The 16,703-nt window shown below is 42.2% G+C and overlaps 1 protein-coding gene across 1 annotated transcript in view; it reads left to right on the top strand.

Annotated features, from left to right (window-relative positions):
- FER1L6 (fer-1 like family member 6) overlaps positions 1–16,703 on the top strand; it is a 91,410-nt gene that overhangs the window by 60,491 nt on the left and 14,216 nt on the right. The window contains exons 20-26 of the mRNA XM_075827964.1: positions 2,292–2,428; positions 7,677–7,808; positions 8,399–8,527; positions 9,186–9,313; positions 10,494–10,664; positions 12,657–12,811; positions 15,546–15,688. Coding sequence (XP_075684079.1) covers positions 2,292–2,428; positions 7,677–7,808; positions 8,399–8,527; positions 9,186–9,313; positions 10,494–10,664; positions 12,657–12,811; positions 15,546–15,688 — 995 coding nt within the window. The remainder of the gene's footprint in view (positions 1–2,291; positions 2,429–7,676; positions 7,809–8,398; positions 8,528–9,185; positions 9,314–10,493; positions 10,665–12,656; positions 12,812–15,545; positions 15,689–16,703) is intronic.

The raw sequence follows: 16,703 nt of genomic DNA, 5'->3' as shown, positions 1-16,703 counted from the left end.
ATATTTACTTTATCATTTAAGTTATATATGTAAATTCCATTTAGCAAGTTGTAAAAAACATTATAAGGCCAATTAATAATGTTAGGTGCAATGTCATGCTCAGCCATCTGGAGTGCTGTTTTACAGACAACCATGTCTCTCAGCAGCAAAAAGCAAAGCACTTTCATTCATGAACATGTATTTCGACACTTTTCATTGTTAAAATAACTGTTAACGCATTGGCAATGTGACGTGCCTCATCTTTATATAATAAATCCTATATACAGGGCATGCATGCTGCATCATCTGGCACAATATATATGTGTACTCCCTTATAACTTGCGACTGTACTCCCAAAATATATTAAACCGAGCAAAGAAAGGACCAAGGAGTCTTTAAGTCAAAATATATATATATGTAATCTTTTTATTCAACAATATTACACTATCAATACAATAGGAATTTCTAAAAATGAATCACAAATAAAAGCATGGCCACCACATGAGTCAAATATAGGTCAAAATATAATCATGTGAATAAGTATATACCTCAAAACAGAGATGTCAAGTGACATGAGGTGAGATATACAAGCTACAGGTAATATGTTAATACTGCTTGCAGAGTGGGTGAAAGGGATGTAACTCACAGTTTTGCACAGTGCAATTGAAACAGGACTATTACACCACATCATGTAGTGTCCACAACGACTAATACATGTCTGAATGCTGGAATGATACCCATGTACGTATTAAAGCCCAGACAACAACCAGTAGCAATTGGTAAAAAACGAAGTGCTAGCAGAGTACTAACCCATGTAGCTGAGACTCCAAGAATGGCGGCCGGCCCCAACGCGTTTCGGCATCCGCCTTCGTCCGGGGGTGGCATCTACAAGTATAACCCTCCTATTAATCTAAGATAACGACCAATCAGAAATCGATTGGCCAGGTGAAAGTATTCTCCCATACATTTACCTCAATCAGCTGTGGCGTCATGACCGCGTTTGTCAATAGACAGACATCACATGGTGTGGGCATCATGTGATGCGGGATGGGTGCGCCGCGTGATGATGTCACAACGGCGCCCTTCATCCCGCGCACATTCAGATGCCGACCCATAGTGAGTTGCCAAGGACGCCAGCGCATGCGCACTAGATTGAGGTACGTTAATGATAATTCCACCAGGTACGATATAATTACGTGTAGAGAAAGATTGCACTCCATGCAGTGAAAAATGAGTGTTCAATATTTGTAAATATGTCAATACCCATAGCGATCTATAGAAATATGTAATTTATAAATTTGTATATAATTATTATAACACTAAAAAAGTCGTTTTGATATACACCACATGATTTACAACGGAATGCGCAATGGATTTAAAAGAATATCACTTTATATTATAACATATAAAGGATATTCAGTGATCAGTAAACGTGAAAACCATATTCATACAAAGTATACTGTGTTAAGAAGTGCATATATAAATAAATATAAACATACACATATTTTGTGTTGAATGTGACATAGTGAGGTGTTACAATAAATAGATAAAGTGTATGGAATATAATAAATTTATTTAATAAACTGTAAATCATTCTTAAATAGATATATGCATATATTTCATGTACATACATCCGTGCACAAGAAATACATGATGACATATTATATTCAGAGTGAATGTAGAAATGAACATATATTATATGGTGATAAGCTTTTATTTGTGATTCATTTTTAGAAATTCCTATTGTATTGATAGTGTAATATTGTTGAATAAAAAGATTATATATATATATATTTTGACTTAAAGACTCCTTGGTCCTTTCTTTGCTCGGTTTAACTCATCTTTATATAGTAGTATATAAAAATATATTGCTACTAGAACTGATATTTTTTGGTGCATGGGTGCTTAATACATGTGTGCACAATGTTATAGGATGTGGAGATTTTCTGCTCTAAGTACTACTATTACATTTGGTCAATATGATGGATGTTTGTTGTACGGATCCATAATACAGCGCCATTCATTGCTATGGGAGATAGGCAGCACATATATTCCTAGCGGTCCTTAATAAGGGCTGATCATGACTCTGTGTAATGCCGTACATGTGTGAATGGCAATGGGAGTCCATGCACATTAATCTGAACATGCTCAATAATACTTTATTACCTGCTCCCTTTGTAAACCCTATCAGCCAATCAATATTCAGGGACTTATGGGCTATGAACATAATCGCCATACTTTGCGTGTGTCTGAATATACAATTCACGAGCTACAAAACACTCCAGTACATTCATGGGTTTATTTATTTGCAGCCCCTAAGACTTCAAAGACAAAAGGACATGTCACATTGATGGTAGAAGACGAGCCGGAAAAAAGGAAGAAAGATGGCAAAAAGGGAATCGATGTGATTAAACAAAAGCAAGAAGGACCGAAACTCACAACTCTGCAGGTTAAGAAATGTCCTTAAAAACTCCTTATGTACCCACCATCTACTAACCCTCCTAAACCTTATGCCTCCATCTCACTACCATAATTCCCAGGCAGCACGCACGCTGTCTCGAGATTATTTTTGACTCCGATCTTTCCTTTATTCCTCACATTCAATCACTTTCACGTTCCTGTCGCTTTCACCTCAAAAACATCTCCAGAATCTGCCCATTTTTTACTCTGGAATCTCTCATTGCCGCTCTCATTCTCTCTCGTCTTGATTACTGTAACTCATTACTAATCGTCTTCCACTCACTAAACTCTCCCTTCTCCAATCTATCCTTAACCCCTTCCCGCAAATTGACGGGTCCGGTACGTCGGCATAACAAGCAGATTCCCGCAATCCGACGTACCAGACCCGTCATGAAGATGAAGCGGGCAAAAGAGCTGTGCGCGCTTCATCTTCAGCAGGTGTCAGCTGTAAAACACAGCTGACATCCCGCTGCAATTGCGGCAATGTCAGTTACTGCTGATCGCTGTTTAACCCCTTCAACCCCTTCATATCACGTCTCACATACAGACATACACCCCCACCTTCATATCACTTCTCACATACAGACATACACCACCGCCTTCATATCACTTCTCACATACATACAGACATACACCACCGCCTTCATATCACTTCTCACATACAGACATACACCACCGCCTTCATATATCTTCTCACATACAGACATACACCACTGCCTTTCCTATATGCCCTGTCTTTTCAAAACAGTGTAAAACCCTGTAGATTTACAGCCCAGTCATGTGAAGAGTCTAGCCATGTTTCAGCTACACCAATTATATCAATATGTTCCTCCTATACCAAGGCCTCCAGCTCCCCCATTTTGCTTGCTAGACTTCTGGCATTTGTGAACAAACACTTTAACTTGCATTTCAAATTGTCACGTTCCGTTGCAGAAACTATTTGAGCATTTTTATTTTCCAATGTTTTGTAATAAAAGGATTTCCTATCCTTTTGACTAGTCCTCTCCCCACAGTCTATTCTCCCCCCACCAATATAGTCTGACCCCTATGTAACCAAACTACCACTTTATTTTCTACATTGACCTCCCTCCTCAGCCCTAGTTTAAATACTCCGCCACCCTAGCTAGAATTCTCTCCCCCAGCAGAGCGGACCACCTTCCATTCAGGTGCAAATCATCTGCAGAATACAGTTTTTACCCCAATGAAAAGTCAGCCCAGTGCTCTAGGAACCCAAAGCCTTCTCCTCAACACCAAGACTTAAGCCATGCATTTAACTCCCTGAGCTTCTGATGTCTTTCCCGTGATGCGTATGCCACTGGCAGTATTCCTGAGAACACAACCTTGGAGGTCCTTCCCTTCAGCTTCCCTTAATGCAGCAGCCAGGCTCATCTTTCTGACCAAACGCTACACCAATGTCTCTAACCTGTGCCAATCACTACACTGGACCGCTATACCAACGCCTCTACCCTGTACCAGTCACTGCACTGGACTGCTACACCAATGGCTCTACCCTGTGCCAGTCACTGCACTGAACCACTACACCAATGCTCCACCCTGTGCCAGTCACTGCACTGGACCACTAAACCGATGCCTCTTCCCTGTGCCAGTCACTGCACTAGACCGCTACATCCATGCCTCTACACTGTGCCAGTCACTGCACTGGACCGCTAACCAATTCCTCTACCCTGTGCAGGTAACTGAACTGGACTGCTGCACTAATGCCCTTGCCTTGCGCAACTCACTGCACTGGACCTCTACATCAATGCCTTTACCCTGTGCCAGTCACTGCACTGGACTGCTACATCAATGCCTCTACCCTGTGCCAGTCACTGCACTGGACCGCTACACCAATGCCTCTACCCTTTGTAGGTAACTGAACTGGACTGCTGAACTAATTATTCTACCCTGTGCCAATCACTGCACTGGACTGCTAGACCAATGCCTCCACCCTGTGCCAGTCACTGTACTGGACTGCTATACCAATGTGTCTACCCTGTGCCAATCACTGCACTGGACTGCTACACCAATGCTTCTACCCTATGCCAGTTACTGCGCAGGACCAATACACCAATTCCTCTACCCTGTGCCAGTCACTGCACTGGTTGCCCATTACCTTTAGAAGAAAATTGTAACTTCTTACTCTCACTCACAAAGCTCTCCACAGTGCTGCACCACCTTACATCTCCTCCCTCATCTCTCTCTACCACCCTACCCGTGCTCTACGTCTGCCAAAGATCTGAGAATAATATCTTCCATAATCCCAAACTCCCACTCCCGCCTCCAAAACTTCTCTCGTGCTGCACCAATCCCCTGAAATGCGCTACCCCAGACAATCAGATTAGTTCCCAACATTCACAGTTTTGAGTGTGCCCTGAAAACACATCTTTATAGGAAAGCCTATCACATTCCATAAAATTACTCCTTTCCTTTTCACACATTATTCCTCAGAACCTGACCCCCCTCATTCAGCAGTATCCCCCACACTCCTTGCACCCTATTGCACTTCATGTCTGTCATACACAGATACTGGCAGGTGACCTGTTTATGCAGCTTTATGTTACTACCCCGTGTGTATAAAAGATGGCTGGATCATTGAACTTAACAAGCAGTTTTTACATTTTGCGTCAGCCATATTTTCTAATAGTTTGTAACCTCTTGCGAATAGCGTCCTCACTCTTGTTTGATCTGTCAGTTTTTTTACTATGTAATGTCTGATTTGTACATGTTCCCACTGAATTGTATAGCACTTGTATGTGGCGCTATATAAAGATTATTATTATTATTATTATTATTATTATTATTATAGTATCAGATGTGGAAAAGCAAAAATGACTTATCTAATCACATCTTGCAGCCGTACTGTAATGACGGGGTAGGGAGACAGACAGGTGAGCCCTAATCTACCCGCCACTCAGTCCCTGCCTACTTGCACGACCCGTCCTAGGCGACGGCGTACAACTGGGCGACGGTCCCTATGCTCAATATGTGCCCGACAGACAAACAGAGAACGGAACACAGAAGCTAAGGGAAAAGGGGCAGTTGCCCACGGCAATACCGTGAGCAACAAGAGTAGTGAACGAGCCGAGTCAAGCCTGGAGTGTACGAGGTACCAAACGCAGAGCAGGAGCGTAGTCAGTAAAGCCAGGATCAAAATGAAGCTGAGGTCAATAGTAATAGCTGGAACAGCAGAGCCAGTAAACAAGAGAGAATCACAGGCAAAGACAAGAAGCAAATTAAGGTATACATAGACCGAGGGTGGGAGCTAGAACCGTTTGGCCAGGCTGTGATAGGTTCTCCCACTCCTTAGCCTACCAGCCTGAGTGGTAGCTGATCGAGTCACTCTATCAGAGCTAGGAGCAGATGCAGACTGATTAACCACGGGCGTTGATACAGAAGCTGTGTCTGGCAGATCCTTTACAGTACCCCCCCTTTTATGAGGGGCCACTGGACCCTTCCTAGGTGGACCTGGCTTATTAGGGAACCGACGATGGAACCTCCTGAGCAATACCCCAGCGTGAACATCCCGGGCGGGTACAATCCTGCTGTCCACAATCTTGGCCACCTCGAATTCTACCCCTTCAGGGGTGAGAACCGGGACCGGAGGTTTCCTCGAAGTAACCAAGGACGGGGAGCAGCTTTTCAGGAGGGAGGCATGAAACACGTCGTGTATTTGAAAAGACGGGGGTAACTCCAGCCGGAAGAAGACAGGGTTAAGGACCTCAATGACCTTGTATGGCCCTATAAACCAGGGAGCAAATTTTTTGGACGGAACCTTAAGGCGCAAATTTTTGGAAGACAGCCACACCAGATCCCCGACCACAAACAAGGGGTTAGCAGAACGTCTTCTATCTGCCTGAGTCTTTTGTATGCTCTGGGATGCCTCTAGGTTCTTCTGAACCTGGGCCCAGACTGTGCACAGTTCCCGATGAACGACATCTACCTCGGGATTGTTGGAACCACCAGGTGAAACGGAGGAGACCCGTGGATTAAACCCAAAATTACAGAAAAAGGGGGAGACCCCTGACGAGTTACTGACCCGGTTATTAAGGGAAAATTCGGCGAGAGGAATGAAGGAGACCCAATCATATTGACAGTCAGAGATAAAACACCTTAAATATTGTTCTAGAGACTGATTAGTCCTCTCAGTTTGGCCATTAGTTTCAGGATGGAAGGCCGAGGAGAAGGACAGATCAATCTCCAACTTTTTACAGAAAGCTCTCCAAAACAATGAAACAAATTGTACCCCTCTGTCAGAAACAATATTGACAGGAACCCCATGGAGACGCAGGATGTGTTTTGACAAACAAGGTAGCTAACGTCTTGGCATTGGATAGTTTCTTGAGGGGCACAAAGTGGCACATCTTACTAAAGTGGTCTACTACAACCCACACCACCGACTTGCCTTGAGATCGAGGGAGATCGGTGATAAAATCCATAGAGATATGGGTCCAAGGTCTCTGGGGAATGGGCAAAGAACATAGTAAGCCCGCTAGTCGGGACCTGGGAGTCTTGGACCTAGCACAAATTTCACAAGTGGCGATGTAGGCCTTAACGTCTTTAGGCAACCCAGGCCACCAATAGTTTCTAGCAATGAGGTGCTTAGTACCCAGGATGCCTGGATGGCCAGATAGTGCAGAGTGATGATTTTCCCTGAGTACCCTTAGCCGGTATTGCAGGGGAACAAACAGCTTGTTCTCAGGAAGGTTCGGCCATAAACTTAAGCTGTCAGCCAACCAATCCCTCTTCTGCTGACACCTATCTCCCCGGCCTTCCCATAAACAGCCATGCATGCATGTTTATTCATTCAATAGGGAAGAGGGAGACCTACCGTTGCCAGACACCTCTGACAGCAACTTATGTTCTAACAAGGCATCTTAGTTTTCACCAATTCCCGTCATGTCCCCAGACTTTGTAGTCGTCTAGATATCCTATCAAAGCAGCTTTACAAGAAGGATCAATACAAGATGGAGAGAGTGGAGCAGCTGTCATCTGATGGCTGCTTCATTCTTTAAAATAGGACTAAACACATTTCTTCTGACATCCACTTCCTTCTGTGTTCTTGAGTAGCACATTCTGTGGTCATTCTTCTTGAGGCATTTGTACAGGCCCTCCTAGGCAAGCAATATAGCTGTGCCCTAGGAGGTTTCCTCAGCTGTTGATTAAGTTGTGTATTATTTCTGTCATTCTACTGCCCTCCCAATTTAATCTATAAAGCCAGACATGTTTTTCTGCTTCAGATATACGATGGGGAACTAGAGAGTGAATTCCAGAACTTTGAAGATTGGGTGAGAACATTTGAACTCTTGAGGGGCAAAGCCAATGATGATGACCATAGTGTCCATGATGACAGGATTATTGGTAAATTTAAGGTAAGCCATTTAAAAATCCCATATTTTGAAGAAGCTTAAGACCTCCATCTATAGGCCAGAGGCAGAACATCCCGTCCATATACTATATGGTTGGCCATTCATTTGAATGGCCTACAAGTAATACTACATTTCCCCTGCAGCGGCCACCTGCAAGAGAAATGTATGGTGTAAGACAGACTTCTAGAAGCTGACCATGGGGGTTTCTGAAGCTTGTGATCGCCTTGCCAGTTTCAATTAAAAAGGGTCTGGTCAAGATGGCACAAACTTTTTACGTGTCGTTGAGTCCGTTTTAACTCTTGATGACTGGGTTTTTCCAGAATGTCTTGTTTGGATCACCATCCATCTTATTGCTGTTAGTCTTCTTTCTCTCCTCCATCTTTTCCCATAATGTGCCCAGAAGAGGATAGCTTCATCAACTTACGATGAGCATAAAGCTTTTGACCTAGGGGTAGAGGGTCACCAAAGGGCTCGTAGGTCCCCTTTAATTTATAATACGACCTGTATATAATGAATTTTTTATTAGCAGAATTTTCTTATGGGATTTTGACCTTAAGGTACTAATGCTAACAATGTCTTTTTCTAATTTTAAGGGCTGTTTCAGCATTTATAAAAGCATGGATGATCTCTCAAGCTCTATGGATAACCGACAATTGAGAATTTTACAGGGAATCCCTCCAAACCACTCTGTAAAGGTTCTCATCCGGGTCTATATTGTTGCTGTAAGTTTTGGCTGTAGCCCAGCACCATTTTACACTCACAAAGCTTTTAATCTAGGTTTAGAGGGCTACCATAGGATTAAATTAGTATTTACTTTATTTTTGTGGTGCCAGAATTGTTAGTGCAGAACACAAGCCATATGCCCTCCAAAGACCTGGTTTAGTATTCTTACAGCTACCATCAATGCCATACACACATGTGCCACGAATACGCACTTTCTTTAACACTATTGCTTTGGAAGACAAGGTGCGCAGAGCTTTTTGACTCCTCAATCCCTTTCCCTTGTAGGAGAATAAGGTGGCATAAACCTCTGGCTAATTCCCAATCACTTGTTTGCTAAAATTGCTACGATGGTGGAGATGGGAAGCAGTGTGCAGGTTTCCACAACCCACAGGTTAAGTGGATGGGGGTCAAACTAAGCTCAACCCTAGCTTCTCATGGGCATTATACCAGCTGTATGGGCCCACATACGACACACCACTCAGAGGACTTTACTGTAAGCCCTTAGGCTGCCATCTGTTCCCAAATGCCATCCATCCTTCCTCCATTTGCAATTCAACAGATGTCAAGCCTGAATACAGCATAACAATGCACGACCATGATTATTAGTGACCATCTCAGCTTTTACATATTAACTTTCAGTGATATTGTCTCTAACAGGGATTTAACCTCAGCCCGGCTGATCCAGATGGCAAGTCTGATCCATACATTGTCCTGCGACTGGGAAAGACTGAAATCAAAGATCGAGACAAATATATCCCCAAGCAACTAAATCCGGTATTTGGAAGGTGAGCACTTCACCTACAGAACCTGTCTCCTCTGAACGTAGAGAAAATCACATTTTCATATCATATAAGCCTCTATTCAATTAAAATACCATTGAATTCAATGGAGGGGCAGTCATTAAGGCTTGGTTATAGGGGTGTAACAAGTAATCATGGGGTCCCCCTTGTAAGAGGGCCTCACACTGCAATGACATTCTTGACCTTTTAGTGCTCATTCCGCTATATACTGTATTACTATATCTCTCATCCATCTCCTTCTCCTGACCCTCACATTGGAGGCTCCAAGAGTTGGATCAGACTGCACAACGTTTGTTTGTTGTCTGTTACCATGGTTACCATAGGTCTGTAAAAACAAAACGATAATACATTTTTAATCATGACCTATTGCAAACCTGCTTCATTTTTTCTTTTAGATGCATTGAAACAGTTAAAGGAGTATTGGTTGTGAAGGTGAACATAACCTTTAAAGGGATTGTCCAGTCAGAACAACCCCTGTCCAAATGATTTTTTTTAGGACATATGGGCATCATAGAGGGCATCATCAGAAACACATTGGCAAAAGCTCTGACCAATTATTCTTATTGCTAGCTACTGTTCAGAAATGTGGCAGAGAACATTTATGTGCCCCTTTTACAGGCAGAAATAATAAATGTCAATTCTATTGGTAAAAGTCATAAATATAGCGCTCTGATGTCCTATTACCTTATATTTAACCTTTTAAAAGTTGTACTATGTGGGGCTAACCTAAGTACTACACAAATGTTACACCCCCAATTTAATTTGATAAATTAAATGGTTTGACCCTCTTGGACAAACCCTGCTTGTTAAAAGTGTCCCTTGACGATAAACTGATCATAAAGTGTCTCCCTCCCGGGACTACCAGCGATCAGCTGTAATCTGTGAGGAATGCTGGAAATAAGCGTTCAATTTCTCTGCTGCGCCACCACAGGGGAAGCTAAGCATTACACCATGTCTATTCAAATCAATGGTATGTCTGTGTAATGCCGGACAGGATAGGTCCTCCAGAGTGAGAGACGCTCTTTGTAACCTCTCCCCACTCTGGCCAAGAGACAAGGATCCTGAGCAGACGACCCTCATATATTAACTGGGAATTCACTAATAGGGTGTATAGAAATGGGTTTTCTAATCTGGACTCCCCTTTAACAAATCTTTTGTTTACCAGATCGTTTGAAATCCAAGCTACATTCCCGCAAGAGTCCCTATTAACCATCCTGATATACGACTATGACCTAATTGGGACAGATGACCTCATTGGTGAGACGAGAATTGATTTGGAGAATCGCTTCTACAGCAGACACCGGGCAACCTGCGGCCTGCAAAGTCAATACGAAATGTAAGATCTGTGCGTGCTGATAGACTGCACCGCTCCTAATAAGGATAAATGTGTCTGGGAAATTGTATTTTGTTGTGAAGCTTAGTAAAATGGAAATAAAAAAGATCAGCGCAGGCCGCTGTGTCCGCCTGGCTCTAAACACATCTCAGTGACTTATGGGTTTCTAGGTGTTTACAATTTTTGCTACCATCGTGGTCACATCCCATGTGGTAATAACATATTTTGGGAAGTGGAAATTTTAAACCGAAGTGTACAAAAAAGTTTTACATTTTTTGTTTTTCTGGAGGCCCACATTTTATCTCCCCTCTCCAGAGCTTAGGAGATGTGAACACAGGTTTGGAAAAATTTGGCCAAATATGCCGATTTCGGTGGGGTTGGCCAATGAGCGAATGTGTATGTGGTCAACTTGACATTACCCTGATGGGGGAATATCGAGGGAAACGAGGATCATTTTAATATGCCCAATCTTTTTTGCAAGTGTCTGACACTGGCTTATTCCTTCTCCATCCTTTTCCTCATTGCAATAAATATGCGCACATAGCTGTGAGATATTGGTATCTGTCCAACAGCTATATCTTGTGTATGGCCAGCTTTAAGCAGCTTTGTCTTTAAATGCAAAAAAAGTCAAACAAAGCCACACCCCTTTCCAACATCTCAGCCAAAACATGGAGAAAACAGGAGTGAAAGGTCTCTGCTTTTCTGGTAGATTTCTTCAAGACTATTTATTTCAGGAGCTGGCAGAAGCCCCTGCAGACTGACCGATAGGCAAGTGTTTGCTTCCTATTTTAATTTTTCACAATCATTTTTAGGTTTAGTGTCCCTTTAAATTAAAGGGCAATTCCAGTCACAATGACTATTAACATTAATGATGCATAATTGTTCCTAATTGATATGGCAAGGAAAAAACTTAGGTTTAGTTAAATCCCTTTTTGTTATGCGGAATGCCACTCCCATCATGCATCAGGATAAAGCAGAGATTTTAGAATCTCTTGCTCAGGAGAAGCTTTGTCCCGTGCTCATTGTCGCCCCCTGCTGAGTAACACTCTTTGTTTGACCTGCAAAGAGAAGTGGAGGAAACCTTTAAAGGCATGGTGTCGCCCCAAAAACATGTTTTTTTTTTAAAATTTAAACATTTAGTGTGTGGGTGATTAAACATTGTTCAAATTTTTTTTATTTTTTTCGCGAGTCAGGAAATATTATAAATTTTTTCAAATTTTTCAAAATTTATAATACTACCCATTTTTGGTCACTAGATGGAGCTGTTTGGAGCTAGTTCCCAAAATTGCAGCATTGCAACATTGGGTTAAAAGCTATCGCTCTAGTGAGCGCTCAGCATCCCCCCCTCCTTTATCCTGGCTAGTGCCGGGATAAACGAGGGGTTTGAAAGGTTTAACCTGCTACACTGTGTGTCGCCATTTTTTGAGGTAACTCACAGTGTAGTAGGTTTACATGCAGTAGTAAACACACACAAACACTAACATACATTGAAATCGCTTACCTGCTCCTGCCGCCGCGGCCCGTCCGCTCCCTTTGCTGCCGCTGTCCCATGTGCACTTGTCCGGAAGCCGCGACCGGAAGTAGTAATATCACTGTCCGGCCGCGACTTCCGGTCCACAGGAAAATGGCGCCGGACGGCGCCAATTTCGAATAGGACTGTGTGGGAGCGGCGCATGCGCAGTTCCCACACAGACGCCGTACACGGCAGTCAATGGGACGGGAGCCGTTCGCAGTCCCTATGGGACTGTGGCTGCCGTATTCCATGTCTGTGTGTGTCGTTAATCGACACACACAGAAATGGAACAAAAAATGGCAGCCCCCATAGGGAAAAAAAAGTGTGAAAAAAAGAAACAGTAAAACACAAACACACAAATGAAAATAAACGTTTATATTAAGGCACTAACATCTTTAACATATAAATAAAACATTTGTGATGACACTGTTCCTTTAAATACTTCATTTCTGTGACTAATTTATGTATTTTCTTATTTATAGAGAGGGATATAATGGCTGGAGGGACAGCACCAAGCCCACAGAGATACTGACCAAACTATGTAAAGACAACAAGCTTGCCGCCCCAATTTTCCGACCAGGTCAAATACAAATGGGAAGCAAAGTTTTTTCAGGACAAACCCTGTTTGATGAAGATGGTAAGTACAGAACATTCCAGGTCATATAAAAATTATAATCTTGGAGTAACCAAGAGGATATGTCTTAAAGGGGTATTCCCATCCTGGTTGGTGAGACGGCTGCTTGCTCTGCTCTTTTTGTAGAATTGACTGGAGAAAGTCACGAATATGCGCCTCATCTCAACATGGGTGTGGCTCCCGCAAGATGTCAGAGTTGTATCTACAAGGGGCTCTCCTTCTAACAACATTTATCACCTATCCGCAGGATAGATGATAAATATTAGATAGCGGGGGCCTCACCACTGGATTGTTGTAGATATCTACGTGTAAAAGAAATTCAAAAAATATTAGTGTTAGAATGCATCTCCACCCAAATGATGCTCTTCTTAATTCTCTGCCCAGCAATGTATTTGTTTGAGGAGCAGTTTGTGCTCCACATCTTCTATTTCTACTGTATGTGAACACAGGAAGTTGTAACCACAGTCAGCCATTTTAGAAGCCATGGAGACCAGTCTTGAGTCACCCAGTCACAGACTGTATTCATCTTCACTGGTCTTTCCTCCTCTTCTCCTTTCTCCATATCTTTCAATCTTGTATATGCTACTACTATAGTTTTGCCCCTGGGCCTACTTATGGTCCCATCATAGATAACCACTTTAATATCAGAGCTGCTGCAATGATCCGGCTCCTAAGAACCCCAGTGAACAGCTGATTTTGTCAGGGGATGCTGCTGTTGGCTGATAATTTTCCCTGCAGCTGCAAGGAAAATTTTGTGTTCTCAAATTAATGGCCGTCCAAATAACACATGGATGACCTAAGCCCACAAGAACTAGAGGTGCTGCTTGTTAGCGGCTCTCAGGTCTATATGCCCTAATAAAACATTTGAACTGGGGTTCTCCTGATGGGACAACCTCTTTATATATACAAATAGATGGCACTCCTATGTCCACATGACAGCCCACATGTATCATTGAGTCAGAAATGCTTCTCCTCTTAGGTTCTCCATTCATTTCCTGCCAGTACTAGGTGAATTATTAAGTTGTGTTTTTTATATATTTTAATGGAAGACACATCTTGAGTGCACTTAATAAAAAAAAAATTGGTGTAAAATTCTGTGAAATTACAACTGACAAAAAAAGGACAATTCTGTTTCTCCCCTAAAAATACATTATCTTTCAAAAAGAGGTCAGTGGACACTAATGATGAAATGATGTCAAATCTGTAGTAAGTTTCTTACATTTATGCCAAGCACTTTCTGGAATATTCATGAAATTACCCCGCAAGGAACTGAAAGCGAGTGGCATAATGTGCCAATAAATATTAATGTAATATCTGAACTCACAAATGGAAACTTGGATGAAATCCCGAAATCTTAAAGTAGTGCCTTGAGGTACTGGAGCTTCTGTAGCGTTGTTCTGTTAACCGTGGCAACCAATCAAATATCAGCTTCTACCCATAGACTAAAATGGTTTGAATATTGCAATATCCTACTGGTTGCTACATCCCATAACTGCATACCTAGGGTTGCCACCATCGGCCCAGTCAGTATTTACGCTTGGAGTCCGGTGTCACAGTCAGGTTACTTCCTATTTAGATTGGATAGTTATCCCTAGGGCTGGGCGACCTGGCAAAGGAGATCAGCAGTGTCAGGACTAGGTCAAGTATTGATTGGCATCGGCAGGAGATTGCAGTGGGCAAGGCCGTGAGCCAGAGACCCTCACATTCAGTAGCCAGACATGAGCACACTCCAAGCCTGCGCAGGCTCAAGAGTCAAGAGCGGAGGAGTAGGAGGATACTGATGGAGTTAAAGGAGTCATCATCTGTTTGAGGCTCCCAAACCTAAGTCGTGATGTGAAGACACGGCACCCCTTTTACCCTTCTTAGGGTGTATTTACACTTAACGGTTTAGTGGTGTTTTTGTTTTCATGATTTTCGCTAAATCGCTGCAAAAAAAGTAACGAAACCAACAAATGTAAGTACACTCTAAACCTGGCTGGTAGTTTTGGGTGGAAAAGATGGCAACCCTATGTACGGTGTCACCATGTAAGTAAGTAAAACCAAGTGTCCATCAACCATAATATACCACCCCCAAAATTTGCTTGAAACAGTGGCTCGTCCGTATGTGCACCTGTGCCTGGTACTTCAGCTCACCCACATGTGATCTAGAGGGCTGTGGCCCCTTTTGTACTGCTGACCGGTGATAGTCTATCTTATGATACGCCATCTATGTATATTCCTGGAAAAGCCCTTTAAGTGATTCTCTTCTTCTTGTGTCATGGCAGCCATATTGGTTGTCACTCAACCTTCCTAGGAACAGATATGACAAAAAATATTTTTTTAATGTACAGGACGAATTAAGGATATGATATAACTGTGCACCTATAGGGATGTAAAATATCCATAACCACAAATATCCAAAATATATTATTATTTATAATATTATGTTATTATGATTTTTTTTGTTTGATATTATTAGGTATTATGTGATGAATATTATTTTGTAGCACCTTTATATAGATTAAGGCCTCATGCACATGACCATATTATGGCTCCATACAGCTTCCACATGGTTTTGGTTCGTAATATGGCTCTATAGAAATCTATGGTGCCATTCTGTACCTCTGTATGCCTCCGATTTCATACATAGGCATGTAGAGATTTTTTTTCTGTCCCATTCAGTATGGTGGCATCATATGGCGATTCATGGAGGGATGACACCCCTGGCATTTATTCTATATCCTTTGCCTCCCAACAGACGAAAAAGTGGAATCCTATGAACACCTTGCACTGAAAGTTCTTCATTCCTGGAAGGAGATCCCGGGAATTGGATGTAAACTGGTTCCAGAACACATTGAAACCCGAGCCTTGTACCACAGAGATAAGCCTGGAATAGAACAGGTATTTGTGCCCCCTGCTGTAAATCCCTATAGAAACTGATGCAATAACTTTGAATTGTTTCAGCTGCTGCAGAACCACTTATATAAGAGAGGGGGATATTTCATGTCAACCAATCAGTGATTGACAGTAAAGGGGTTATCCATAGGTTTTCCCGTGGACAAAAGTGGCACTCTTTTTTTTTCTCTAATCCTGGACAACCCCTTCAAAGTCCTCTTTTCTTTCATTAAAGCGTACCTACATTTTCAGGTTAGCTTTTAGAGCAAGCTGTCATGTGTATGTACACAAGGAATAACACTATTTCTGGCCATTATATGGTGAAGCATTTATTTATTTTTTTAGCAGTTTTACCCTCTGCAGGTTCTATCTCTAAGGCCTTATTCACACAGTGCAGTTTTGGTGCATTTTTTTAAGAGCAATTTTTAACGCTATAACTAGTAGATTGTAAAAAGCAGGTGTGTGTGTATATAGGAAAGATTCTATTTCTCATCTTTTTCTTTCAATTTAATCCTGGTTGTGACTTAAAAAACGGCACCAAAACGGCCCTATGTGAAAAGTCTCAGTATTCCCTGAACTAATCTCTAATAAGATATATTACAACATTTCTTATATTTATTTGTACTATTAATGTATGCAAAGTTTGTTAAAAAGTAAGTGACCCCATCTAAGGAATTTTTGCTAAAACAAGAGAGCGTATCACGAGATGTGAATTATATGAAGCTCCCGCTTCTTCTTCTCAAAAAGGTTCAGAAGCTTCAGAACCTGTTTAAGAAGAAGACTAGAGAGCAACATTTCAGTCAATTCTGTAATCCACACCTCGGCTGCTGCAGAACTTCCTTGATGTCAGTAACTGACTACTGATGAATGTTCCCATGAGAGCCTGAAGGGGAAGCGACGGTATGTGTGACACTGAGCTGGGACCCTCACTAATTGCCAGAAAAAAGATATTGGACCCTTAGCCTTGTTTGGACATTTTTACATCTTGCAAATCTTACCCACAGTGTTTGTCAGTCTGTGG

The sequence above is a fragment of the Rhinoderma darwinii genome, chromosome 5 (assembly GCF_050947455.1).
Source record: "Rhinoderma darwinii isolate aRhiDar2 chromosome 5, aRhiDar2.hap1, whole genome shotgun sequence".
In the NCBI taxonomy this organism is placed as follows: domain Eukaryota; kingdom Metazoa; phylum Chordata; class Amphibia; order Anura; family Rhinodermatidae; genus Rhinoderma; species Rhinoderma darwinii.
This window is presented reverse-complemented; position numbering and strand designations above follow the sequence as displayed.